The sequence below is a fragment of the Dicentrarchus labrax genome, unplaced genomic scaffold (genome assembly GCF_905237075.1).
Source record: "Dicentrarchus labrax unplaced genomic scaffold, dlabrax2021, whole genome shotgun sequence".
NCBI lineage: Eukaryota > Metazoa > Chordata > Actinopteri > Moronidae > Dicentrarchus > Dicentrarchus labrax.
In genome coordinates this window covers 14,803,155-14,830,510 of record NW_026136705.1, presented here as the reverse complement: position 1 = coordinate 14,830,510, position 27,356 = coordinate 14,803,155, and the positions used below count along the sequence as shown (strand labels likewise).

Below are 27,356 nucleotides of genomic sequence, written 5' to 3'. Positions count from 1 at the left end.
AAAGTTTAACAAAAAACACTGTCAATTTACATTATGGGAACTGTACGATAATGATTATTATTTCTAAATTCTGTCTGCTGTGAATCACGCAGCTTTATTGAAGTGAAATACTAGATAGCTGGAGTATTCCTTTAAGATAGCATTTCAATTTCTAATATGCATTCAAGAATACTGGAGGAGCACAACCAGCCAGTAGAAATCGCTCTCACTTTCCTTTCTTTACTTACAAAATGTTTTAATGATAAGCTGAGGGAGACAAGCATCTTTTTCCAGGTCATGCAAGTTACAATTACACAATTACTGTACAGGACATCTTAGATAAAGCTCTTTGACATGTAAACAAAGATTTAAGGGATCATATTTTCTTTTTCTGTCAGCAGCCTTGAACAGTTAATTTTCAAATTTGTCTTGTATCATCAGAGGTTGCATTTAATTGTAATTTGGTGTTTTTAGTTGATTTTTAAAACAATGGTATTATTCTTACGGAATGGCCTGCAACTAGAAAAGCACAATCGTCAACAAATATTTAAGTAGTCATTTAAGTAACATTTCTGAGATGATCCTGAGTATCTTCTAGAAGCTTTAATAATCAGCTGCAGTAGCATTGAGGTAGCTATTTCTGCAAGATTATTAGACAGTTCAGTATGCAGGGAGTTTGTAAGATTCATGTACATCACGTGGTTCCAGGGGTGTTGCCCAACCTCACCCTGATGACAGCAGTGACACAGTGAGGGGTGGAGCAGTGTGGGAGGAGCACAGTAAAACATTTTCATTTCCTCTAATATAAAATTAGGATTAACCACCTTTTAAACCTTTTTCCATCAAGCTACGATCCTGTTTGGTCTGGGGCTCTACTGCAAAATGTCAGTCACTGAAATGCTGGTCATCGTTGGGGGATTTACTGTTGTCTTCCACCTGCTGAAACTGACCTGGAGATGTTGGTGTGGATTCAGAGAGTTTGTTTTGTCAGAGCTTTGGCAAGTTGATTTAAGGACATGTGGGCAATGGGCAGGTAACATCAAAGGAAATGTACTTTATGCTTTTATGGCAAAAAAAATGTGTGTGTGTGTGTGTGTGTGTGTGTGTGTGTGTGTGTGTGTGTGTGTGTGTGTGTGTGTGTGTGTGTGTGGTCAATTGCAAATTGGAACGTGCAGTTTTGAAACGGGTGATGCAGATCTTATTAAAGACTGTAAGTTATTGAACAGTGGAGTGCAGAAAGCTGAGGTTTGGGAATATTTGGATTTTGTTGCATTAGTTTCCAGCACAGACCAGACTTCCTTTCTGTGAAGACAGATTGATAAGGTGCTTGATAAGCTGTTCACATTCCTACTTGATGGGACATTTCCGTGTTATTGCCTGCAAACATTTAAATTTTTGCAGACACACACAAACTTCAATTTAAGTTTTAACTCAAGTTGTTTTTGTTTCTAACGTAAGCCAATTTTCTCAACAGTATACACCAAAGAAAAAGCATCTTTTCTGTGTCTGTATGATTTTATCCACATTCTGTAGCAGGGGGTGTTTTCTCTGTCTAAGCAACAGGGGATGTGCCTTTCTCTGAAGTATTACCACTCACAGCTCAGAATTGGCCTTTGGTTCTGGTTTATACTTGGACAATTTAAAAACAACAACTTTGAAAGGCAATTTTTAGCTATGCAGACTGTTTGAAATGTAGAAATGTGTGAAATATTTGTGCAAAATTGACAATTTAGAACTGCAGAATTTGTGTATTTTTGTAGAACTGGTTGAATAGTGGTTGGCAAATTACTCTCAGCTTGTGGTCACTGTGTCAAACGTTCTAGTGTTAGTGTTTTAACGCCAGAGGAAACAAAGGGACAGGTTTTAATAATCTTAATATAGGGGATTCTTCTGACATGTCTGTGTTTTCTCCTTTGTACAGTTGTCACTGGTGCCACATCTGGCATTGGTAAAGCTTATGCCAGTGAGGTGAGTCTCCACCCTCCTTGTACAACAATTGCTTCAGATTCACAAGTGCAGAATATCCTTGTTGGTAAACAAAACCACTAAACCTGTCTGTCTGCATGTCTCCTCCTAGCTGGCAAGAAGAGGCCTGGATGTTGTTTTGGTGAGCAGATCCGGTGATAAGCTTCAAATGGTTGCCAAAGAGATAGGTGAGTGAAATTAAAATAATACTGGTGCACTACTGCTGTTTAAAAACCCATCTGTCTTTCAATGCCAAACTCTTAATAAGACCTAATCCAAAATATTCTTGGTCTCCTTCAGAGGATCAACACGGACGAAGAACTCGCACCATACAAGTGGACTTCACAGACGGCCACAGAATCTACTCTGCTATTGCTAAAAAACTACAGGGACTGGAGATTGGAATTCTGGGTAATGAGACAACCAATTACAGGCCAAGGAAAATCCCTAGAAAGTTATACAGATCAGTAGCGTTAAAGCAATTCTTCTAAAAAACTTTGATGAAGAAAAGTCCAGCAGCTGAAGAGGGGACCAATCAACACATTACAGGAAGTGATTATGACAGTGGCTCTGTCTGGTTAAAGGAATAGTTCAACGTTTTGGGAAATACTCAGTCTTTTTGAGAGTTACATAAGGAAAACAATACCACTGTCATGTCTATATGATAAATATAAAGCTACAGCCAGCAACCAGTTAGCCTAGCTTAGCATAAAGACCATAAATAGGGGGAACGGCTAACCTGGCTGTAACAAAAATCAGCACCTCTAAAGCTCAGTTATTATCTTGTTTTTTGTTTTGTTCTTTATCCAGAGAAAACAACAACACAACGAGTAAAGCTCCGTTTGCCCGTGCCTTTCTAGTGTCTCTGCTGGTTACCTAGCAACCAGACTCGACAACAATACTCTAGCAAGTCACTGCTAGTCCAGTTATAGCCCCTTCCTGACATAACCCCCCATGAGCTGTAGAGTAGCTGGTAGGTGGAGTTTGTTACCTTCGGACAATGCTAGGTTAACTTTTTCCCCTGCTTCCAGTCTTTGTGCTAAGCTAAGCTAACAACCTCCCGGCTGTAGCTTCATATTTATCGTACACACATGAGAATGATATCAATCCTCTCATCTATCTGAACAAAACAGCAAAAATGTGTATTTCCAAAGTATCAAACTATTTCTGTAGAGGCTTATTGATAAATAAAATTCCTCCTGAACCCTGGCTGACCTAAATTAGCAATGCAAAATGTATGACAAGCCAAATAGTTGAAGGGGAAAGGAACAGATTCAATAGTTAAAGATTGACATAAGACAAATGCTTATTAACAAAGGTTGTTTGTGTCTCTGTAACCCACACAGTAAACAATGTAGGAATGACCTATTCTGATCATTTCGCCTATTTCCTGGAAGTACCAGATGCTGAACAGGTGAGTTTTGCACTTTAAATGTCAATACACTGGATTATTTATTTCTGCTAACTCAGGCAGTTAGAGGTCATGTTTGTCTCTGATTTCTCTCTCACATTGCCAACATGTCTCTCACATAGTTTCCTTGTGTGTTTACTCTGACAGAAAATCACTCAGATTGTCAACTGTAACATGCTGTCTGTCCCTCAAGTAAGATATCAATGAGTGTTTACTGTATGGTTGTGTGTTCGTGAGCTTTTAAGGTTCAGGGATCTGCATTCACCTTTTCCACTGAACACAGTTTTGTTTTTGGTTAATGCATAAAAAAAACCGCTGATTTATATTTTCTTCACTCAGATGACCAGACTGATTCTTCCAGGCATGGTTAAAAGGTATCACCAACATCCAGAAGTTAATGATCAATATGAAGTAATGAGAATATAGGATGAATTTATGGATGTTTGTCTTCCATCACTTTCCTAGAGGGACAGGGCTGATCATTAACATCTCCTCTGAAGTGGGTGTCCATCCACAGCCTTTGTTGTCCCTTTATTCCGCCACTAAGGTACTTTCTCATCCAGATGTTCTGTTAATTACGTCCACACATCCATTCAAACACACACTGACCACATTCACTGATCAGTGCACGGCTTCATGACACCCATTGGTCTGCTTGTTTTGTGACTTTGACTCTCTTCTTTATTTCAGATCTTTGTAACATATTTTTCTCAGTGTCTCCATGCTGAGTACAAGTCAAAGGGAATTATTGTTCAGGTAAAGTATTTCAATTCCAAAACTGAGCTAATTCACATGTAGTCAATCTGCATTACATTTCATAAACCGTCCACTGAGGAAGTTAATTTTACTATTATTTAGTCCTAAAAAGTTTATGTTCTTAAAACAAGATATAATTTCAACCTGTTCCTAAAAGAAAACAACAGAAGATTTGTTTTGAAATAAATGTCATAAATGAAGAAGAAAAAATAATACAGATTACTCAAATAGAATTAAGAAAAATGGATACTTGATTCTTTGATTAAAAAAAATATTGTAATAGGTTGAAATGATTTAATTGTACTGACTTGTTTGCTCCTTTCTTTGACCTATTTTACAGTAAGAGTCAATAATAGAAAAAAGTGAGCAGGGCCATTTTACAGTTGAAAAACAAACATGCCAGTGCTCTCTAGTGGACAAACTATGTAATAGAGACACTTCCTAATGGGCTCAAACATATTTATTAACATTTTCTACTGCAACTACTTGATTGATGATTGGCTTGATTAGCTGATATCAGCAAATTTATTGGCCTGAGCAATTCATCAGTGTAGCTCGAAATCACGGATAGGCACAGTATAACACTTAATAAGATGATAAACACAGTGAGGACAATCTTATACTTGTGTGTGTACTTAGATTATAGATTGTTTACATGAGGATATCACATATAATGCACAAGACTAAGATCATATATATATATATATATTTGAGGTTGCAGTCAAAGACTAATTTGAACAGTGTGCTTTTATTAGTTGAATAAACATGCAGCTTATAAAATTAACCTTTGCCCCCTGCTGTTTTGCTGCTTGTGAAGTCTCTGTGGTGTTTTTGCTCACATTGAAAATCACTTTAAAAGCGATGATGGAAAGTTTCAAAGTTCAACCTGTCCAACCAGAATACATCTTTCCCCAGTGTGTGGCTCCCTTCATGGTGTCCACCAACATGACAAAAAACATTGCAGTCAACTGCTTTGTGAAGAGTGCTTCGGGGTTCGCCTGCGAGGCCTTGAACACCGTGGGTCACTCCAGCTACACCAGCGGCTGTCTGTCCCACGCACTCCAGGTCAGAGATATGAGAGTCTATTGTATGATCCATTACAAATTGTCAGGTGCTGCAGTATCGTAACGTCTTTCCTTCTCTTTCACATCATATTACAGAACATGGCTCTCACAATACTCCTTCCAGACTGGCTTCGTATGTCATCAGTTCTCATCAGAAAGCTACGAAACCTTGCAAAAGTCAGCCAATATGAAAGAGTGTGCATGGAAAAGGAGAAGTTCAGTGAAAAGGAGGAGTAGTTAAGTGGCTGCATCTGTACAGAGGATGAAGTTCACTAAATGGATAAAGATTACTGACACAATTGTACCTTTTACATCTATATATAGGCATTATAACCGATTACCTTCACGAGTAATAGTAACACAATACATATAAATACTTTTATATTTTGTATATATATATATTTTTTTTCAGTTACTATTAATTATTATGTATTTATTTATCTATGGCGCAAAAATGTTCAACAGCCTTTTAAGTACTGTTGGGTTGCAATATTTGCAGACCATCTATCTCTATTGTTTCTATTAATATTTATATTATTACACTTATCACACTGACAGATATACAGACACAGTCTGTGTTGCATTTCATCTTTTAAATACATATTTTATGTTAGGATTTTGCAATATACAAAGATGACAATACACAATACATTTGGCATATATTTACCTTTATGACAAATAGCAGTTTAATATGTACATCTACAGACCATTAGTATACAAGTGTCAGTCCTTTAAGGCTTTCTCATTGACCATTAACCACAACAGGCTTTCTCAGCAACTTCCTATTTGTGTTTTGTTCAAAGGTCCATGTGAGTGTTGCGACACTGTGAAACTAAACATGGCAGCAATGCAGTAACATTTTATTCTGTATTTTGTAAGCATGGTAAATTAATTGTTGTGTAAAGATGTGACAACTTGCTCTGGTTTCAATCTTGACTGAATCATCATTGGTCCTGGTCCTGACTGAGGCTGTATTAGGATGGACCTCCAAAGTGTCCACCAGTGTAACCCTTTTTGGTGTATTTCTGACAGTCTGTATCATGAAGCAATACATTTTGCTTAAGTTAGCACATAAAACAGCAGCACATGCTGTTAATCATTCTGAGGTTAAACATACAAAAGGTTCCCGTTGTGAAGACTAGAGATGCACAGTTAACAGTAAAATAAAATATGTTTGCAGAAGTGCATGGGAAACAATTATCCAAACTCAGTTCAGCTCAGAAACACAAACTCTTTGAATCACTTCGTCCAACAACCATCAGGAATAGGGAGAAAGTATGGAAAAGCAAGAAGCAAAAATACAGTTTAAACAACAAATATAATGCATTGATACGATACCATTTAGAAACTGAACCAGGAAAATAAGTTCTAATTTCTAATAGTTCTAATAAGTGGTCAATTCTTATCAGAAAATACCACAAATTCTTCATTTGATCCCTGATATTCTAATTATATAGACATTTCTATATTCAGTATCATAGACAACCCGTATTGCTCAAAACAAATAGTTCTGAGGAGTCTTTGACAGTTTTATTTTTGTCTTATGTCAAAAGACAGGCCTAAAGCTAATGCAAACAGGAGGTTATATCAACATAAATCACACCACGCAAACATTAGTATTCTCCCATGTCTTTGCTCAGTCGCTGAGCCAGTTCAAGTATGTGAAAATAGGAAAATATCCTATCTGAATGCAAAAAGCTCAAGTGGCATATTTATTCAAAATGCACTAGACTGTGGTCCTTTTCTAAGCATCATAAAACGACAAAAAAGCTGCATTAGGTGAAAGTATTGTAACTGGTGCTACATATTATAGCTTAACATCCACTTTTCATTACATTATGTGTTAATTTGACATATAACAAGAGTTTATACTTTGGTCGCTGCGTATACGATATCAGATCATACAACATGACAAAACTCATGACCGTACATGCTCACAGATCCGTGTATGTGACGGGGGTGACACCGTGAATCAGGAGAGTTGGCCCTAAACTGTTGGTCACTGCTTCCACCTGAGCCAGGTACTGCTGCGACTGGCTGTGATGAGCAGGAGGTCGAGGTAAATACAGGAAGCGAACAGCAGCTTGCGAGCTGTTCTCCATCAACATACAGTTCACTGCGGACAGGAAGTCCTCGGACAGAGCTCCTGAAGGCTCCTCGTCTGGCTGAATGTGGTGCTGCACCACAGTGTCCCACGGCACAATCTTTATCGACGCCCTGATCCTCAGCTTCCTCAGCAACTCTCGAAACGTCTCTTCGTTTACCACCCAGCCCTGGTCGCTGGACTCGGTCTCCACATTCAGGAAGATTCTCATTCTTGCGTGGCGCCACTTGTTGGACATGTTGAGTACACAGGCCATCTGCAGCAGAAAGAGGCTGCACACATCCTCATAATCACGACTGCCTGGCTGGAGCAGGTTGAGAGGCCACACATCTATAGTCCGCTCTGACCCGTCCACCTTGCTATCTTTACCCTCTCCCTCTAACTGGAAGAAATAGCGGGCGAGGCACACGTTCTTGCTCATTTTAATAGCGTCGGAAATGATCCCTACGTACTCCTCGGGTGATAGCCAGCGTGGACTCTCAACGTGTCGGACTGGGGGGAAATGGGCCTGTAATGAAGGCAAGTCAACCCCAAAATTATATTCGCCTTCAGTCCCTCGTCCAATCGAAGAGTCACAGAACGCGGTGTCTTGTAGGAAGAAGTCCTCAGGAGTGCAGCTGTCATAAAAACCCAAAACCAGAGTGTTGGGCTTCATGCCACCTTGTAGAGACAAACAGAAAAGTTGAATGCAAAAGAATCATCAAGTAAAGCAACATGATAATCTGGACTGAATGTGTGCCTGTGTACAGGGATAACCAGAGCTTACCTAGCCCTGTGATGCGCAGTAGATGCTGTGTTCCCTGTCTGACGGAGGGAGACAGTGTCAGGTCTACAAAGGCCTTCACCCCGAGTTTATCAACGAGGCTCAACCAGAAGTTGTACTGCTGCTGGACCGGGTCTGATGGCAGGGTGTCTAAAACACAGGACAGAAATTAATTTACTGCATACATTTCAATAATACAAACACGAACAATACAGGACTTCATTTCATATACGCTAATTTGACTAAACACATTTCAGCAGATTTGCAGAAAGGAGGTAAGTTTTAACAGTGGTGAAAGTACTCTGGTCCTTTACTGAAAATGACCAGCGTATAGGATTTAACGGCATCTATTGATAGAGTTGCAGATTGCAAGTAACTGAATGCTGCTCGTATATATATCTATATATATATAGATATATATATAGATATATATAGAAAAGGATTCATGGGGTAAGAAATCATAAAAATTTTCTTTACTTAATTTTCAAATCTTTACATTTTTAATGAGATATATTGGATATTTGATCATTTTCCCTCTTTGTATCACCAATTTAATCATTACTAATGTGTATTCGGTAATCTTATCAATTGTGTTGTATGCGTGTTATTTTTTAACATACAGATTAAAAAAACCAAGTGGCATTAAAATGGAAATATGCAAAGGGCACATCCCTCAAATCTGTATACAAGTACAGCACTTGAGTAAATGTACATAGTGACTTCTTACCTCTGAAAGTAAATGGTCAAATTTTCATTGTTTGTAGACGTTGTAATGTTCCTTAATTGTCATTAGGGGGCAGAAAGGCTGAGTTTGTAAATGAATAAAAGAATATTTCAGCATGTTGCTTTCTATGTCCCTGGGGTGCATCACACAATAGATGTTCTTACAGTTTGGAAAGGATATATGCCTATTTAACCTAATAAACAAAGAGCTACACATTTGTCTGGTTTAAACTATCTGGTGTGATGCCACAGTGATATAGAGAAAGCTCTTATTAATAATGCAGGAGAGGCAGCAGATGGAAAGTGAAAGCCCAACAGGTAGCCTTCATTGATCGAGCCTGTGGACTTAAAGGTAAAAGAGAGTTCAGCTTCATCGGGGGGCTGAAACCACAGAGGAACATGATTCAAAGATAAGAATAATTTAATACTGTTGGCTGCAGATGGCCATCACAGACCAACCACAGAGAGAATTACCCAGATCTCCCAGCTGCACGTGGCCCAACACAAACAGCCCTCCCTTCTTCAGCTGGTTGACAAACAGGATGAGCTGACAGGAAGAGCGAGGGTTGGCCACCATTAACAACACCTGTGGCCTCCAGAACTTCACATGGTCTTTCCTCACATCCAGCATCAACAGATACTTACGCACCTAAACCAAAAGGAAGACAGCACTGTTGGCAAACTGCACGTCTGATTGTGTGTGTGTGTTGTCTTTGTAGGAATCCAGATACCTGATGGAAAATGAGAGCCTGGCTGATGTAGCCCCAGCTGCTTGTGGGCGATCTAAAGTGGAGGAAAAGCAGCAGCACCAACAGGAGGACGATGCTGCCCGAGGAGTACACAGGGTTAATGACGAACATCATCACCAAACAGCTCAGGATCCCCAGCAGGCAGGTGTGCCAGGAGAAGAGCTGGAAGGTTGGTCTGTTAAACACACAGAGACCAAAAACTGAGGCTACCAGACTCATGAAAAACAGCAGTGGAGAGAGGCAATAAATACTGCTTTTACTGTCCCATAAATATATATGACAGTAATATATCCAAGTGAGGATGATAAGATTGTTAAAGGATCATTTCAGTTCATTTAAACCTGTGCCCTATTTTATATATTAAACATACATATAAAATTATATTACATAGATATTGTAATTGGTCCAGTACATCACCTCGGCACCTCAACTCTTTAAAACACCAAAGTCACACAATAACCCAAACAAACAAACGACTGAGGCACATGTGGACAACAAAATATGTAAAATTAGGGCCCAGGTTTAAAAACACCAGAATTACCATTAAATCTATATAATGTTGAAGATTAGTGCTATAATTTCTGGCTTTCAAGCCTGTACTCACTAAATGAAACCACCTTACTCTTCCTTATGTTTTCAGCTTTTCTAATGTCACTGAGCAATTTTAGATTGTTGTCTTACTTACTGGGCCAGAATTTATGGCCTCACTCAATGATGGTACTATGAATTGGTAATAAATTTATAGTAATAAAACTCAGATTCACAGGAAATACTTAAATTGTAATATTTTACCTGTTTTTGTTTGCAATTTTATTACCTGAAATTTGGTGCCGACGCCCACTCAAGAGCCAAACAGGCCAGGTCAACCGCAGCGTAGGCAAGCAAGTAGAAAACAGTCACCAAACTTGCTACAGCATTGAGCTGTCCTGCAAACACTACACACTGAAACACAAACAACACCACAAACTGCAGCTTAGGACACTTAGTTGTAATTATAAAAAAAACAAAACACACACCCTAGAAACTACACCAACCTGTGCCAGACCCCAGGTGTACAGCACCGCCACCCACGGATTCCCAGAGCTTGATGTGATGGCAGCTGGGGCCAACGGCAGACCTGTGAGGTAACAAACGCCTCTTAGAAAACGAGTCACTACACACAGAAGGCCCTGATATGATAAGTAAAAGCCTTACCAAATAGTTGATCCAGAGCAAGAGCGTGGAGGATGCGGGACGCTCCGATCATAGCGCACATTGCAGCCGACAGAGAGGCGCAGTATATCCCGATGGTGACAAATGGCGGCCAGAGGTTTATTTTTTGTAGGAACCCATAATCCTGAATCAACAGGATCCTAAGAAAAGAGAACCACTGCTTATATGTCAACTGCTTATTTGATTGTTGATCTCTCTTTAAGAATTAACATTTACAGCTATTATGATCCATTTCAGACCTGTCACAGGTGGCGCTGACCAAGATGAAGAGGAGGACGTAAACTGTGAACGTGTAAAAGACAGCTATGATGGTGCCTTTAGGGATGGAAACACTCGGAGTCTTCAGCTCCCCTTCAGAGATATATGGAGAAAGAGCAAGCATCAGGGTGTGTGTACGTGTACTATGAAGATTTACTGATACAGATTAATGTATAAACATATTCTGCATAACAAGGTTATCAGAGTTAACTAACTAGGTGTGAAAAAAAACATTTTAGTTAATTAAAACTAGAATTTAGAAAACACAACAAGCAATCTTTTTTTTTAAAACTCCATATTATCATGAAAACTAATGAAAGAAATAAAAAATAAACATTTTTAAACAATAAAAACTAGAAACAAATTAAAAGTAATGAAAAATACAAAAACTATATTACCTCTGCTGCATAATGTGCACATGCACACATGCACATAAGTCTAAGCTAAGAGCAGCACGCCATAATGCAAAACAATATTCCTTTACGTGCAAAAGTCTTGCATTCAAAATGGTGCTTAAGTTAAAGTACAAAAATATCATCAGCCAAATGTACATAATTCAATATTCAATAATTCCTGTCAAATAACTGAAACTTGTACTAACATACAGTTTATCAGTTAAATATAGTCCACCTGCAGCAATGATATCCGGATACATGTATGAGTATACGTGCAAGACAACAAGCTTTAACCTGACATGTTGGCTCCGGCCATGATCCCAGTGCAGCTGGTGAACATGACGGCAAACACAGTGGCAAAAGACATGACAGAGTTGGTGCTGTAGTCCAAAGTGTAACCAGCTGCAACGATAAAAATGAGGAACAAAAGCGGGACCATTAAAAGATACTCTTTAATTTAGAACCGTCGTATAGCTTTGCTTACGAAATATACTTTCATATCCTCACAAACATAACCCCCCCCAACCACTCACAGCCCAGGTTGTTCCTCAGAGTTGTGGCATTGAAACCCGTGTAGCTGGCGTTGTAGTGGACGGTCTGGTTGCCAGGTCCGTGGTGGGTGATGAAAATATCCTGTGGTTTGACCGCCACAGAACTGATGAAGATGGACAGCAAGGATACAGTGACCACCAGCAGGATGACGAAGGCGGTGCGGGAGTAGATGTGGGCGCCCACAAGACACACAAGCAGACACAGCAGAAGGACTACTGAGGAGTACAGCACTGTGTACCAGTAACCCTGAGGAAGCACCCGCACCCCGCTGGACACAGGTGACTCTATAGCAGATGAAAACAGGCAGAAAGAACCAAAAAAAAAGTGTGATGGTTTGGTTAGGCTGAAAAATAGATAAGAGAAACATAACATAACCAGAAACTTACCCGGATCCGACCCGAATACATCAAGGATCGCCTCCACAAGGCCAAGAACGTACTCTCCACATGCACAAACTTTGGCCAGGAAGAACATTAAACCAATGCTTCCACCAAACTCTGGGCCCAGAGACCGACTTATCATGTCTGGTCACATTTTGTTAAGGTCGATGTTTCAACTTCAATAAAAAAAACTGTGACAAGCAACACCCAAGAAGAACAACATGTGTTTGGTCTCTAAGGATACAGTAGGCTCCCCCACCTTGTATAGCACCGTTGGTGGAAATGGCGCAGATGGAGAGTATAGTAAGAGATATGATGGTGTAGGCTACAATCAACATTAAAAGACCCTGTAAGAGCCCCGCGTGACCAACCACAAACCCTGCAAGAGAAATCACGTCAGTATTAGTCACTACTGCACAGCACAATGACTCAGTTATACTGTAAGTTATTCATACAAACATCCACTGTCTGCAACCCCAAAACAGCTTTCCATTTACAAATCTCTTCACACGCATCGCTCACCGGTTCTCAGGAACAGCACGATGCTGAACATGGAGAGGATGGTCGGCACCATCACCCCAAAAAAGGTATTCAGTTTTCGAGGGTCTTTGCTCGGAGTGCCAGAGCCGGATTCGTCCGACTCCGCGCCGCACGCCACCGCAGTCACCGCCAGACCGCATACCCCTGAGGTGATCAGAGGGGTGCGTTCGTTTGACATGGTTGGTGAGAAGGGCCTGTCTGCTTGTCCTGTGAAAAATGGAAATCAATGAGGACAGGTTTCAGACGGACCCACAGGCAACTCTCTTATCTCTATATTCATCTGTTATGCACAGTTCTCATTTTTCACCCTGCACACGGTCCACGTTTATCAAAGTCTTTGTGCCCAATGTATGCATTCTTGTTAAACATTTACCTTGTTTTAGGGAAAGTAAGACAATTAAACTTGCATGATATAGTGTCAGTTTTATTTCATAATGTATACAGCAACAGCATTTGTTCTCTTTTTCAAATCAAATGTTTGAACAAGACACAGACAGGCAGGCCTTTGCCTTCCACACCCATGCACACTGATGTTTTTACCCTCTCCAGCGCTTCCTTTATCATCATGTGCACAGTACCTTGTGACTGCTACCAGCATCTTAGAAACAAACAGTGTATTTTAAAGAGTAAGATTCAGTTCACCAGCCACACAGGTGCCACACAGTCACCTGATGCCACAAAGTAGGCCGACACACTGGACCCGCTCTCTTACTTTTCTCCACGGTTGGTCACATATCTTCTTTTTTTAACTGCACAACACAGCAGATCAAGCGAAACGCCACTAGAGAGGAGCTGTGTCTGAAGTTTGCGACTCACTCTTTTACTCACACCTCGGGTTGGTATTTGCAGTCAGCTGATTCACAGCAGCTTGTCTGGTTTTACAGGCAACTCAAACCAAAGAGCAGACACACAGCTCAGCTGAGCATGCCCCTCTGTGCACAGATGACCTTGGTTGTTTTCTGCCTCTCAGATGCCAGCGTTCACCTTTGCCATTCTTTCTCCATGAGGCCGTTTTCAGGCTATTGCCAGAGTTGCCTCAACATACCCCCTTTCTGCAAGTTATTAGATCATCTATCATCAATCACATGACAGAAAACCTTACCTAGGATAGAAGTTTTGCACAGGGACATAAGCAACAACAATTAGGTGATTAATAAAATTCAAAAGGATCATCTATAATTTCTCCAACACAGAAAAACAAAAAGAAGCCAACAACTCACTGGTTCCAGCTTCTCAGATGTGAGAATTTGCTGGTACAGACTGTTGGCCGGACCAGCCATTTCAAGCTGACCTCTGGAAACTTACAATGGACATGATTAATTGACTGATGATGATGATGATGATGATGATGATGATGATGATGATGATTCAGAGAAAAACCAGCCGCATTAATCGCTGGTGCAGCCCAATGGGACGGATTTAAAAATGTTCCCTGTGCAACACCTATATAGTAGTGAGCTGGTTGTTTTCAATACAGTTACACAACATTAAGTATTGAGTAAAATACAGTAGAAGAGACATCCTCTCAACCCCATCATGGTGAGATCACTCAGTGGTTTTAAACAGGAGGAAGGAAGTTGAACCTTCAGTGCGAACTGAGGACATGCACATGTTTAGTTCCTCTATTGTAATTGATGCTGCAAGTGGACCATGAGGCAGTTACCCGCGCGGTCACGGCCTGCAGGAAGCTGATAGTGATGCACTGAAACCGTCGGAACCTCTCCTAAAAGAAAAGGCCCTCATGGGGTCCGCGGACCCTACTTTAGAAACAAGTCGGTTACCAAAATAAATCACCGCTTCCGTCACGTATGCGTAGCATCAGGGTGGAGCAAATGCGGCATTAAAACTTTACGTCTTTCGAGTGTCAATAAAAGGTAAACGCATGGATAAACGATACGCCACATTTGCAGCTGCATCTTGGGTAAATGTCTGTTTACGTTTTGAGAGTGTCAGTCAGGAAGTAGCGGCGCCGGCGATCATAAAACAAACGCATCCCATCTACAGTGCTCCTGCACGGTGTCACTCCAACAGCAACATCCAGGCTGTTTAGGGCTACATCGTACTGTACATGGGCCGCATGCACCCTGAGGTGTTCCCCCATGATCCCCTCTGAAAACACCGAGGACAGTCAAGACTTACCCCGCTCAACCTCCCCAGACAGTTTCACCCACTTCCTGCTTGAACCCCCTTTCTTGTTGTGGTCCTCTTGAGTCCGGCTGTCTCTGCGCTGTCTCTGCGCTGTGTCTCTGCTGGAAGATGTCCCGGGTCAGATGCGCAGTGGACAGCGGACAGGGGCTGAGCTGTCCCGAGAGTTGGATGTGGCTGTGAAAGATGTGCTGCCCAATAACAACCCGGCAGCCATAGCACGCCTCGTTCCCCTATTATTTGTTCAAAAGTGTCACGGGAGAGCAGAAACCGCACATGTGACTGCCAAAAGGGGGAGGGCAGAAATACCACAAACACGAGCAAAGGTAGTGCTTGTCTGAAATAATCACGCCCCTTATTTGAAGAGCAGTCAACCCTCAACAGTGATCTCTAAATGACTTCAAATAGGTGCACATGAAGTGGTGATTTCAGCTGTTTGCACTACGGAGAAAGTTGTACTGTAGGCTGGACTGTAATGACATTTCTGCACACCAGGGGTCACTATTGCGACACAGACGACCTCCATATATATATTGAGAGGCTCATTATGTGACAGGACTAACCTGAGATGTCAACTAAGGTTTGCATTTAAAAAGGAAATAAATAAATAGATGCATACAAATTGCAGTCTATACAAGTCTGCGTCCATTCTGCTCCAGGAAAACAAACCAGAAAAAAATGAATTATTAATTAAAAATTAACCAGAGGGGTTGATATGAGGGTTATGTTAGAGAGAGACAAAGGAGGGCAGCAGGGTCTACTAAAATGTCAGTCAACCTCTTGTTGGATATTATGCAGAGAAATACAGAGGGTCTACAGTGTAATATGCCTCCTGTCTTATTTTTTTATTCCATAATCCTTCCTGAGCATTTAAATCACACCATCACTGACCAGGAAGTCAGCTTTTCCCCAAAGTTCAACTAGTAAAAAAAACAACTGCATTCAAGAGATTTATAAGAATTTGCAAACGTTTTTCATTTTAAAGGCTGAACAGCCGCTACTGCATCTTGTTTCTACATCACATCATCAACGTTACAGATAATGTCAGAGATTCCCCTCTCAACAGATGAATGTGAAAACAGCTTTCTAGTGTTAAACTCACACAACATCCTCTAAATGTCCCTCATACACACTGGCGAGTTTGACCATTTATCTCTAAAATACTGTTTTTACTCACTTTCCTCATTGTGCTGCACCTTAATAACAACCCTGACCTGAGTGTCTCCATCTGAAGAGATAAATATGATTTCCAACCTGCTAGTGGTCTGATCGCAGGAGGAGGAGGAAGAGGGGGGGGGGGGGGGTCATAGGATTTATTAGTATTTAAGAGATGGGTGTGGTTGAAACATGCTTCACGCCTGGATTTGAGGATCCTTTTGAAAGGCGCTCACCGCGTGATCTGGCAGCCTGTTTCTGAATGATGATATTCAGACCAAAAAAAAACACAAAAAACAGGAACCGTGTGGATAACTGACCGAGAGGGCCACCTCTAACGAAGAAAAATAACATCTGAGTGCATCTGCTGATGGCTTGAGTTCTCGCAGCTTTTTATTTTACAATCTATTTATTTTCCTCCATATGAGGCACTTTGCAGATCCCCCCCCCCCCAGTAATTCATAGCTGAGTCGGAGGCGGTTGTCCTGATGAAGTGTCGGCAGAGGGAGGAGGAAACCAGCAGAGAGAGGAAGGAAACGAGGATAACGTCACGAGAAGCAGAATCGGAGTAAAACGGAGTGAATAGTGTTTAATGGACAGTCCTTGATGCGGGCCGGGAGACCGAGCTGTGGCGAAGTGTGTTTGTTTACGTCGCACTGGACAAATATGTTTTTGTTGACTTGTTGGGCGTGAAAAAAAGAAATAAAAAGGAAAGCGTTTTTCGGAGAGGAAGCAGCAGCAGCAGCAGCAGCAGCAGCAAGATTTCATCTTTTTTCAGGAGGCTCCACTAACGCAGAGCAATGGAAATGTGTGTAGCCCTCCTCCTCCTCCGTTTGCCTGTTTGCTGAAGGATTTTTTGGAAGCAGCCTAATCGTGACACACGCAGCTTTAAGTGGATCTCTTCAGCGTCTCTGTGGTGGTTTTTTTCCCCCCCTTTATTTTTTAATGCGTGAAAAAGACACATAGCTCAATCCTCCGCGGGGATTTTGGAGACGTTGCTTTCAGTTTTGTGTTTTTTTACGACAGCAGAGAAGGAAAAAAAAGAAAAAGGCAAGCAAAATCATCGGGAGAATTAACAGGTAGCCGCCCATTATCAAACGCTGTGACAGCCGCTGCAGGCCGGCCTATTGAGCGTAAGATGGCTGGGTGATGATGTGCCTATTCATGGCATCATTTCGACTAAATTAATTTAGCTACATCCGCATTCTAGGAGCTCAGCATCTGAAACAAGATGTGGTCAGGGCCTTCATGAGCCGCTCTGCTGATCAATATGTGATGTAGCCTGCATTCGTCGGGGCCTGTCTTTCTTTGAATACACTAGGAAGGCTGTAAATGCTGCAGACAGTGATATAAAATCCTTATGAAGTACAGCCCGGAGCTCTGAATGTGGCTCGGGAGCTGCTTTTTTCTTTACTGCGGCTTTTATTTCAGTGCGGAGCTCCCAGTCCAGGCCTGCATGTGTTAACCAGGGAGTGAGCAGAGCCACACTGCTTCTCTGACATTAACATTTACTCTGCCTTAACATACAGGGATTGTGTGTGTGAGTGTGTATATATATATATATATATATATATATATATATATGTATATGTGTGTAAGCTCTGCACTCTCCTCCAGTTGCAGATGTAGCCATGCCAGGTTGGTGTAGTTGCACATCAGATGTGCATCCAAAGGGGTGGGGCCAGTCACACTTAGCATCTTGTTCTTTGGATTTCAGTCTTCTTGTGTTATAAAACATGCTCTGTTAAACTCCCTTAAATGAGAGCTTGTTTTTTTTGCTTAACTTAACCCTCCTCGTCCTCATGAAGGAGGCAGCTTCTTGTCTGTGACTAGGCCGCGCATCAGTGCAGGTGGAGTCTGTATGATGTGTCCGTCTTTTTCACACTCTTGTCCCTGTCAATTGGCATGACTTCAGCACAAATCTACACATCCTGCAGTCGACGCTTGCAGGCCACAGAGACATGCATCCGAGCATCTGGCTGGACCCATCCAGGCCTGATCTCTGATGCATCAACCCCCCCCTTCAGCATTTCTCCTCCTCATTGGCTAAATGAGCAGCTGTGCCAGGAGACTGAGACCCATGATGTACCCCTTTTGGCTTCCATTAGTGCCTGTGTGATCCATCTGGTCGCAGGTCCCTCCAGGGAACAGTGACCTACTGTAGCTAATTGCTCTTCCTCTGCAGCGTGCACTGTATGCATGTTTGCTGTGGAGTGTTACTGTGGATTTGAATTGCCTCACAAATGCAAATAAAAGCTCCCTGTTTGGGGAGCTGTTTGAATGTGTAACTGTGCTCCTATCAGGAACAGGAAATGCTGCTTTCTACTGAAAGCGCGATGTGATGTGTGTGTGTGTGTGTGACCCCAGCTGGCGCCAAAGGATACATCTTTTGCTGGTTTTGGATATATTTGCCTGTTATGTTAATTTTTAGGAACCACAGTGGCTCACGTGACAGGAGATATCATAAAGATGACTGTGTCTAGCATTAGCACAAGTTCTGACTTGATACACAACCTGTAGGTGCACAGTGTAACAAGTTCCCTCAGCTTTAAAGGGAGTGTTCGCTCAGTATCTGCTCCCTGGTAGTGATGCTGCTGGCTGCTCGATAGCAGCTTAGTCATTACAGATTATTCTCCTCAGTTAAATCAGGCATGGTTGCACAGCCATAAACAGATTACAGATTTTTTCTCACTATGTGGGTTTAGTAAACCTTAGAGATTAAAATGTGTGTTATTGTTATTTTAATATTTTTTTTCCAAATCTGGGACAAACAGTATTTTAAGCAAATTATTTTACTTAATTGATTCATTTCTGATGAAAGTGGATTCCTGGATTACTGGATTATGAAAGCGTAGAACTATGCTAATCCCAGTGGGCCTCACTAATATGCATCTGCAGTAATTTTTATTCATTTTGAGATAATACTTTATATTAATCAGTCTGATATTTGAACAGGTGACTGCTTGGACAAATCCAAAATGAGTGAGCTGGAGCAGCTTCGTCAGGAGGCAGAGCAGCTTAGGAACCAGATAAGAGTAAGTCAAATATTTTTTTGTAATTCAGTTTTCATCTTTAGTATGATAATACTGACATATTAACCTATTGTGTAATTACATTTTCTGTCCATCAGGATGCCAGGAAAGCATGTGGGGATTCAACCCTGACACAGGTAATTGTCACTGAATGTCCCCCGGTGGTAAGATACATAGCTATAATAGAAAGAAAGTTCCCTATGGTCTTTTGCTGTGCATTACTTTAATAGAATTATTTGTAAATGTATTTTTACACAATTCGACATAAAACATTAGCAGTTCCTGTGCTGTCTTTGCTGCCATATTGCCATCTCAAGAAACGTCCCTGTGAAACCTTCCATCACACACACTGAGACTGTAAAAAGGGTGAATTTCATTAGGACTAATTGAACTTTCATCAACCTCTCCCTACAAACCTAGATAACTGCTGGTCTGGATCCTGTGGGGAGGATTCAGATGAGGACGAGACGCACCCTCCGGGGCCACCTTGCTAAGATCTATGCCATGCACTGGGGTACAGACTCAAGGTGAGTCTATACTGTACCAAACATTTTCACTGTACTGGAGCTGTGCATCACTAAAATGAACTATTACAGTCTCCCCATAAGTGGCTCAATAGAAAACAAACATTTTTAACTGGCCAACTAAATGATTTGGCTCCATACACTAGCAACTTTACATGGGATACATTGCATAACAGTTTGATATGGAGTGTACATTGGAGCTCCATATCAAAGACCAAAGTAAAACAACCAAGATCGTACAATCCATTTAGGTAGCCTAAACTACCTACTTGTTTACATTGTCTGTGTTATTTTTAAATAAAAATGTTATTTTGATAATTAACATGACTTTTTATTGTTTGGAAATAGGCTATCCTCCAATCTAGGCATGGGACAATATGCAAATTTCATGTCATGATTATCTTGGCCAAAATAATTGCAATATACAATATTATCACAATAATCATGGAAATATACTTCATACTTTTAAAATGGCTGTAAAACATACTGGAATCACTTTACCTTACACTTTGTTAATCAACATCTCCCTGTTCTTTATATATTTGTATCCATACATCCAGTTTGCATTTTTCTGTGCTGGATTTCTTGTCATCTTAACTATTGTATGGATTACCATGAACTTTGGAACAGATAATCATGGTTCCCACAAGATGAATCGTATGGACTCTAAACTCCTCCTCTAGAGCCACCGTGAGGCTAAAATGTAAACCTGGACAGATGTTGGATGGATTGCCATGAAATTTAGTACAGACATTAATGCCCCCATCTGGAAGAATCCTAGTCACTTTGGTGACCCCCTGACTTTTCATCATGTCAAAATCTTAATTTGTCCAATACTTTGGTTTAAATGGCTAAATACCTGCAAACTGCCAACAACCTCAGCTGTGTGTTTGGTGCTTTTGAGAGCGTGTTTGCATACTAACAAGCTAAACTAAGATGGTGAACAAGGTCAACTGCTAAATATCAGCATGTTAGCATTGTAGCATTTAGCTCAAAGCACCGCTGTGTACCTAAGTACAGCCACACACAGCAGCTGACTTTTCTAGAGCTCGGAGCCAAAACATCCAAAAGTGCTTCCTTTAAAACTGGAGTTTTAGGTTCCGAACCTCAGATTGAAATAGCACGAACGCTTTAGTGCCACTTATATTCCACATGTCAATGCTTTTTGAAACATTTGGTAAAACCCAAAGTTTCAGTTTTTAACATTTTGCCTGTTACCGGTAGACCACTCACTGTAGAAGACTGGGGTGTTGGGGGTAGATGGTATTGATTTATCAGAAAATGAACACAAACTAAATGTCCATCGATAGATAAGGTGTGAAATGTTTGTCTCTGCAGGCTCCTGGTTAGTGCCTCTCAAGATGGAAAACTGATCGTCTGGGACAGCTACACTACTAACAAGGTAAAGTCAGCTAAATAATTCTTCTCCTCAGTTCACCAGCTGGATAAATAGTCACACTTGGCCTCCGTCCGAACTGGAAGTGAAAGTGGAATAAAGTCTTTCTCTTGTAGGAATGTGGTTGACTCATAAGAGCTTCTTTTACAACTATGACTTACTGTAACATTTACAGTGGCATTACATTTTCAGTGTTAATACTAACACGTTTTCTTATGCTCTTATTAACAGTTTGTGTTGGGTTACCTTCTACTCCTTTAATGTATCGTGCCTCCAAACACCTTTCCCCTCCTAGATCCACGCCATCCCCCTGCGCTCCTCCTGGGTGATGACCTGCGCGTACGCTCCTTCTGGGAACTACGTCGCCTGCGGAGGCCTCGACAATATCTGCTCCATCTACTGCTTGAAGACTCGCGAGGGCAACGTTAGGGTCAGCAGGGAACTACCTGGCCATACAGGTGAGGGAACAATCACACTCTCAACCATTTCTGTTTGACTCTTCCTGCGAGTCAAACTGATGACATTTCAGATGAGCGTGCACCAGTCCCAGGCCTCGTGGGAAAGCTCTGCTCCCAAACCACTAAACAATGACGATTTCATTTACATGGTTAATTAATCGCAGGGCAACACAGTCTTAATGAGACATCAACTCCTGCCTGTGAAACTCTGATTCGCGACACTGTAGCTACTGTGCTGCTGAACGGTATTAGATTTAACACTATTTCCATTTTGTGAAATGACACAAAATGGATTCATTCATGGAAGTTGAAGGTGTTTTTTTTCTGCAAATAAGTACAGATACATGACATTTAAAATCTGCTAGGGACAAAAAAACAATGATGATGTTCCAAATAAAATGTAGGTTTTCCTAAATGGGCTGCAACTTAATATCGAGATGTCTTTTAATGCAAGAGTGTAATTTTCTCACACACTCTTATTGTTTAGCTGTTCAAATCCCGACAAGAGAAGCTCTGAGTTGATAGATTCAGCTTCAGTTATTATCGTGTGTTCACATTAATAACCTCTATGAACAGCCGGGAGTGCTTGGTCGACTTTTTTTCCCTGGGTTTAGCCTCTCGGGCTACATACAGACCACCCTTACTTTATTGTTGGATGTATGTTTATTGGGAATTGACCATTAATCTTTAAAGGACAGTGGTCTTTGTAGGAAAGATGTAAATAAAAAGTTATACATCATAAGTGATGATGATGAAGTTAATGTTTAACTACAGTCATTTATATTTAGTAGCATTTCAAATTAGGTTTTATAATAAAGCAGACAGCACTAGATTGATATAAATGTATATAAATGCATAAAATGGCATTCACACATTCTCTCTTTCCTTGCACCTCTGTTTGTACATTCAGAGTACTGTTACAATATTATTCCTATTTTGTGCTTATTGTATTACAGCAGACACTAGTAATACCACTCTACTATCACCTACTCTAAAAAGACTTCTAAATGTGCACGTGTCTCCTTTTAATATGCAAGTTTTGTCCAGCTCCACAACAGAAACTCAACAACTGTGCTTTCTTTTCTCTCAGGTTACCTGTCATGTTGCCGTTTCATTGATGACAATCAAATCATCACAAGTTCAGGAGACACCACATGGTGAGACCCAAACACAGACGTGCATGTGCAAACATGTTTTTCCTGAGCTGATCAGTGTCTTAACTCTGTGCTCTCTGCCCCAGTGCACTGTGGGACATCGAGACGAGTCAGCAGACCACAGTTTTCTCGGGCCACAGCGGCGACGTCATGAGTCTGTCCCTGTCACCCGACCTCCGCACTTTTGTGTCGGGGGCCTGTGACGCCTCGGTCAAACTGTGGGACATCAGAGACAGCATGTGCCGGCAGACCTTCACAGGCCACGAGTCGGACATCAACGCCATCTGTGTGAGTGCGCTCAGGGAAACTACAAGTTGTCAAATATGTATCTTCATACAGTTTTATTAACAGGGATCACAGACAGTTTAAAGGGGCGCGCCATCAATTCTTGTGTATCTTCTTGTCGAGTGTTAAAAAATAACCCTGATGCTGTCATTGCAATGCGACTGAGTGTAGAATTCAGTGTTTTTGTATTTGAAACAATACTAGAGATGAAAAGTGAAGACAGCGCAATACTACATTTAGTATTTGTGAGTAATTTAAAAAAAGATGTATGTTCACTAAGAGTACTGTCACTTAATATAAAGTATCTCCTCTAGGTCTAAACCTAGAGACAAAAATAAATATTTTGTTTGTCAGTTTTGCTTAAATTTGCATTTCAAAAACTGTGCATACATAAAAAAACATACTAAATATAACCAACTTTTATCAATGGTCTTTAAAGTTGTCACTGCTAACCAGTTAATAAACGTCCAATTTATCATACTTTGCGTCAGAAAACAAATCAAAACAATATGAAGACATGGTAGGTAATCCCAATAATTAATCTGAATGTAAATTTGAACACAGAACGGAATAGAAAAGAAACTGTGTTGATTAAAATGTCTATTAACAGATACATCTATCTAATAACTGGCATTGGTATCAACCAAAGTGGTCTAAAGTGGCAGTCTCTCCCCCTACTGTCTAATACATTATCAACAGAGCAGCTCCAGGATTTGTCCCGGTGACGTCACATACTGTCTTGTCTCCAGCTTTGGGAGGGATTTAAACTGGGAACACGCTAGGGGATTAACAAGATTATCAATTAACACCATATCTGAACATCCTGCATCAGTCCAGACTCTAACTGGAGTCTCATTTGGAGTCTGGACCGACGCATCACACAGGTTCTCTGATAGTGTGACAGGTGGAACGGACTCAGTGTTAAAACATGGTGATCATCTTTCAGACTGATCAGATTCAGTCCAAAAGCAGACACCAATAGCCAATGAGAGCACAGTTTTCTTTTCCAGTGTCATCCACACTTCCTGCTTCTCATCCATCCTTCTGTGCTCCTTCTTAGTTCTTTCCCAACGGCAGCGCCTTCGCCACAGGCTCCGACGACGCCACCTGCAGGCTGTTTGACCTGCGTGCAGACCAGGAGCTCAGCCTCTACTGCCATGACAACATCATCTGTGGCATCACCTCCGTGGCTTTCTCACGCTCTGGCCGCTTGCTGCTGGCTGGCTACGATGACTTTAACTGCAACATCTGGGATGCCATGAAGGGAGACAGAGCAGGTGGGTGGAACAGGAAACAGCTGGTGTGATGTAAAAAGGCTTAACTTAAAGCTGAAGTGAGGATTGGATTCATTATGAAGCTACTTAATTGAGACATTAGAGGTCTTTTAATATGTTTTGTAGTTTCTGTTGCCTCCAACCTTAAGATAGTTACTGTGTGTACACTTCATTATCAACTAGAACCTCTATTTAAGGGGCATATGATGTTTAGTTTGAATGCAAAATGACAGCAGCAGCCCTCACTAACAAGGAAAACTACAATCTTGTATCACAGCAAAGTAAAACCGACTCTTATCTGACCTTCAGCTCCAATATTTCACTCAAAAACTGAGTGAGAGAGCATTCGGACCAAAAAAATAAGCAAAATTGATTGGAATGAGAAATAACACTTTAAATATGCAATTCAGAGGCTAATTTACCTCTTATAGGACTGCACAGACAAAGTGCAGTTATATCATGTACTTTTCTAATTAATTTCTGGGCAATGTAGATAACTGTGATACCTGATGAAACTGCGGAAGGTGGAGGTGATAAGAAAATATCCCAAGCCCTTATCTTTGGACTGTGGAGCTGTAATACTGTGCAAGTGAATCAACCAATGTAAACCAAAGGGATTTAGGTGAAAATACCAATACCAAAATACCAATAACAAAAATCTGACAATAACCATGACCAGAGTTGAAAGAAAAAGTCTCTCTCAGGGTGTGAACATAAATTGTGGTTTGCAAGTTGTACCTGCAAAATACAGCATAAAATCATCACAACTATTATATCATGATTTATTTTTGGGAGCAATAGAGCTCCACACCAGCTTTGTTTTGTAACAAATGTACATCTTTGGTCAAACGGCCCACCCTGTGTTGCAAGTTAAGCGGTAATAAACACTAGGTCGCTGTGTTCTGTGTGGTTTCTAAGACGTTTTTTCACAGTCTTGAGAGCAGAACATTTGACAGCAACAAGTCTTCTTTTGTTTGTCCTCATCCCTCCTGCAGGAGTCCTGGCCGGCCATGACAATCGTGTGAGCTGTCTTGGTGTGACGGATGACGGCATGGCGGTGTCCACTGGGTCCTGGGATAGCTTCCTTAAGATCTGGAACTGAGCCATGCACATAAACCGCAAACACACACACACACACACACACACACACACACACACACACACACACACACACACACACACACACACACACACACACACACACACACACACACACACACACACACACACACACACACACACACACGTCCAACCACTCCCATCTTGGGCCACAGTTTGCACCCTGTATTCACTGTATGTAAGATTCAACAGACAAACTGCAACATTGTACTGTACATAATATATATGACTTAGGTTTGAGTTTACACACACACACACACACATACACACACATATACACACACACATATACACACACACACACACTGTATGCAGGACATGACGACACAAGACCTGAACACATGCCCACACTACCTACAGCAGATTTAAGTTCACAGCAGCAAGGCTACAGTAACACACACACACACACACACACACACACACACACACACACACACACACACACACACACACACACACACGCAAACACACACATATGATCTGTAAAATGTAAAAATGTGACCAAATACAGTTGGATCTTCAGCTGCTCAAATAAAAACACAAATGCCACTATTACCTGAAGCCTTTTAACATGTCTAACACGCTCATTCACACACTCACACACTCACACACACACACACACACACACACACTTTTTCCTGAGAGACACTGCTCCTCGCATTAAACAGGGGAGAAGACGTTATTGGACAATTCTGTCTTTGTTTACAATGAAGTCCAAAATGCACTTCAGACAAATTTTTCTGTGCTATTTTTGTCTCGGTACCACACGTATCTCAGTGATGCTAATGTGAAGGAAGAACGGTTGTGGAAGAGAATCATGTGAGAGTTCATTAATACTGAAAAACAAATAACCACTGACAGACAGGATGTGCCGACGATGGACAGAGTCCAAGGAAAATATCAACTCTTATTTTCATCTGGCTCAAAACATCATGTAGTCACTGTTTTTATAGATATGTACCCCCACATACAGTACAGTACATCTGTTCTTAAGTTTTTGTTTTATTCAGTTTTTTTACACTTATTTTATTCATGTTCTCCCTGTGTGCCTCAGATACACTTTAAGGATTATTAATAGAGAATATTGATAAAGTTTAAATTAACAAAAAAAAAAAATCAGAAGATTCAGAAGGTGAGTGAAAAATAAAAGCATTATAAGACACATCTTAATAAAGCAGGAGCCAGTATTCATACTTTGACTTTGTCAGTGTATTATCTGGACATTACGATGGTATACTTGTACATAATATTAATAAATAATAAGTTCTCCTGCCAGTTATTGTGGTTTCTTTTTTTTAAAGCACTGTGTCGAAGACAATGGAACATTTATTCATACACTTACAAGGTGATAAACTCTAAAGAGCCTAAGTACACTTTACCACAAATTCTAGGTTATCATTCTTGTTTTAATATTTATCACAAACATAATTGAAAAGATGCTTTTAGGAATCTCTAAGAAACATTTTGTTAACTGATTGATGCTTAATTGTTTAAGAATTCACTCATTTTTTTCTGATTAAGGCTTACCATTAGAAACAGTATGTTCTGGCAAATGGTGCCACAAAATGACCCACATACAAAGTTTGTCCTTCAGTAATCTGAAAACCATCCCATTTACTATACTATTTATTACACCAACACCTGTGCGGGGATGCAATGGTAGTACTCCCCCACAGCAAACCCAGTAACCTATTTAATCAGAAATGTGTGGAAAGAAACTCTAAAATCAACAATGAAATATTATCTTCAATGTTATAAATTAGTAATGCTCTGTTTCTACTGTGCAACTAGAAATAAACAAGTCATCTGTGCTCAGGTCACAGCAATGTTATTTGATATCTTTATTTATTACTCAGTGTCAACAGGCTATAATTCAGGTCAGAGAGGTTCAATTTATGTTTTCTTTATATGCTGATTGAAGTTCAACTGAGATCTTTCATACAGGGAAAGAGCCAGCTGTTTT

General features: G+C 40.7%; 3 protein-coding genes across 3 annotated transcripts; 2 read left to right on the top strand and 1 right to left on the bottom strand.

The window, feature by feature from the left end:
- Positions 1-763: 763 nt before the first annotated feature.
- Positions 764-6,094, top strand: hsd20b2 (hydroxysteroid (20-beta) dehydrogenase 2). Its single transcript, XM_051402232.1, has 11 exons — positions 764-1,012; positions 1,901-1,947; positions 2,057-2,132; positions 2,245-2,355; positions 3,291-3,358; positions 3,503-3,547; positions 3,695-3,729; positions 3,821-3,902; positions 4,046-4,111; positions 5,027-5,176; positions 5,272-6,094. Exons 1-11 carry the CDS (start codon positions 862-864, stop codon positions 5,410-5,412), a joined length of 972 nt encoding a protein of 323 aa, XP_051258192.1. The 5' UTR covers positions 764-861; the 3' UTR covers positions 5,413-6,094.
- On the bottom strand, positions 5,827-15,295 carry slc12a9 (solute carrier family 12 member 9). The gene is made up of 14 exons (XM_051402229.1): positions 14,991-15,295; positions 12,834-13,058; positions 12,556-12,690; positions 12,318-12,455; positions 11,913-12,215; positions 11,674-11,781; positions 10,966-11,077; positions 10,709-10,866; positions 10,549-10,631; positions 10,332-10,456; positions 9,497-9,689; positions 9,240-9,414; positions 8,046-8,192; positions 5,827-7,939 (listed from the first exon to the last, which is right to left on the bottom strand). Exons 2-14 carry the CDS (start codon positions 13,027-13,029, stop codon positions 7,110-7,112), a joined length of 2,703 nt encoding a protein of 900 aa, XP_051258189.1. The 5' UTR covers positions 13,030-13,058; positions 14,991-15,295; the 3' UTR covers positions 5,827-7,109.
- Positions 15,296-16,351: 1,056 nt separating this feature from the next.
- gnb2 (guanine nucleotide binding protein (G protein), beta polypeptide 2) lies at positions 16,352-26,668 on the top strand. The gene is made up of 10 exons (XM_051402231.1): positions 16,352-17,230; positions 19,107-19,186; positions 19,282-19,320; positions 19,604-19,710; positions 21,046-21,109; positions 21,399-21,561; positions 22,652-22,718; positions 22,802-23,003; positions 24,061-24,277; positions 25,270-26,668. Exons 2-10 carry the CDS (start codon positions 19,130-19,132, stop codon positions 25,374-25,376), a joined length of 1,023 nt encoding a protein of 340 aa, XP_051258191.1. The 5' UTR covers positions 16,352-17,230; positions 19,107-19,129; the 3' UTR covers positions 25,377-26,668.
- The last annotated feature ends 688 nt before the right edge of the window (positions 26,669-27,356 follow it).

What these genes read in the sequence shown, in the direction of transcription:
- hsd20b2 (XM_051402232.1), top strand. Translation starts at nt 862, where the DNA reads ATGTCAGTCACTGAAATGCTGGTCATCGTTGGGGGATTTACTGTTGTC. An exon ending in GACATGTGGGCAATGGGCAG is followed by an intron (nt 1,013 to 1,900) that starts GTAACATCAAAG and finishes TCCTTTGTACAG; the next exon opens with TTGTCACTGGTGCCACATCT. An exon ending in CTTCCAGGCATGGTTAAAAG is followed by an intron (nt 3,730 to 3,820) that starts GTATCACCAACA and finishes TCACTTTCCTAG; the next exon opens with AGGGACAGGGCTGATCATTA.
- slc12a9 (XM_051402229.1), bottom strand. Translation starts at nt 13,029, where the DNA reads ATGTCAAACGAACGCACCCCTCTGATCACCTCAGGGGTATGCGGTCTG. An exon ending in ACAAGGTGGGGGAGCCTACT is followed by an intron (nt 12,456 to 12,555) that starts GTATCCTTAGAG and finishes AAATGTGACCAG; the next exon opens with ACATGATAAGTCGGTCTCTG. An exon ending in GCGTCGGCACCAAATTTCAG is followed by an intron (nt 9,690 to 10,331) that starts GTAATAAAATTG and finishes TGTGTTTAACAG; the next exon opens with ACCAACCTTCCAGCTCTTCT.
- gnb2 (XM_051402231.1), top strand. Translation starts at nt 19,130, where the DNA reads ATGAGTGAGCTGGAGCAGCTTCGTCAGGAGGCAGAGCAGCTTAGGAAC. An exon ending in GGGATTCAACCCTGACACAG is followed by an intron (nt 19,321 to 19,603) that starts GTAATTGTCACT and finishes CTACAAACCTAG; the next exon opens with ATAACTGCTGGTCTGGATCC. An exon ending in AGTTCAGGAGACACCACATG is followed by an intron (nt 22,719 to 22,801) that starts GTGAGACCCAAA and finishes TCTCTGCCCCAG; the next exon opens with TGCACTGTGGGACATCGAGA.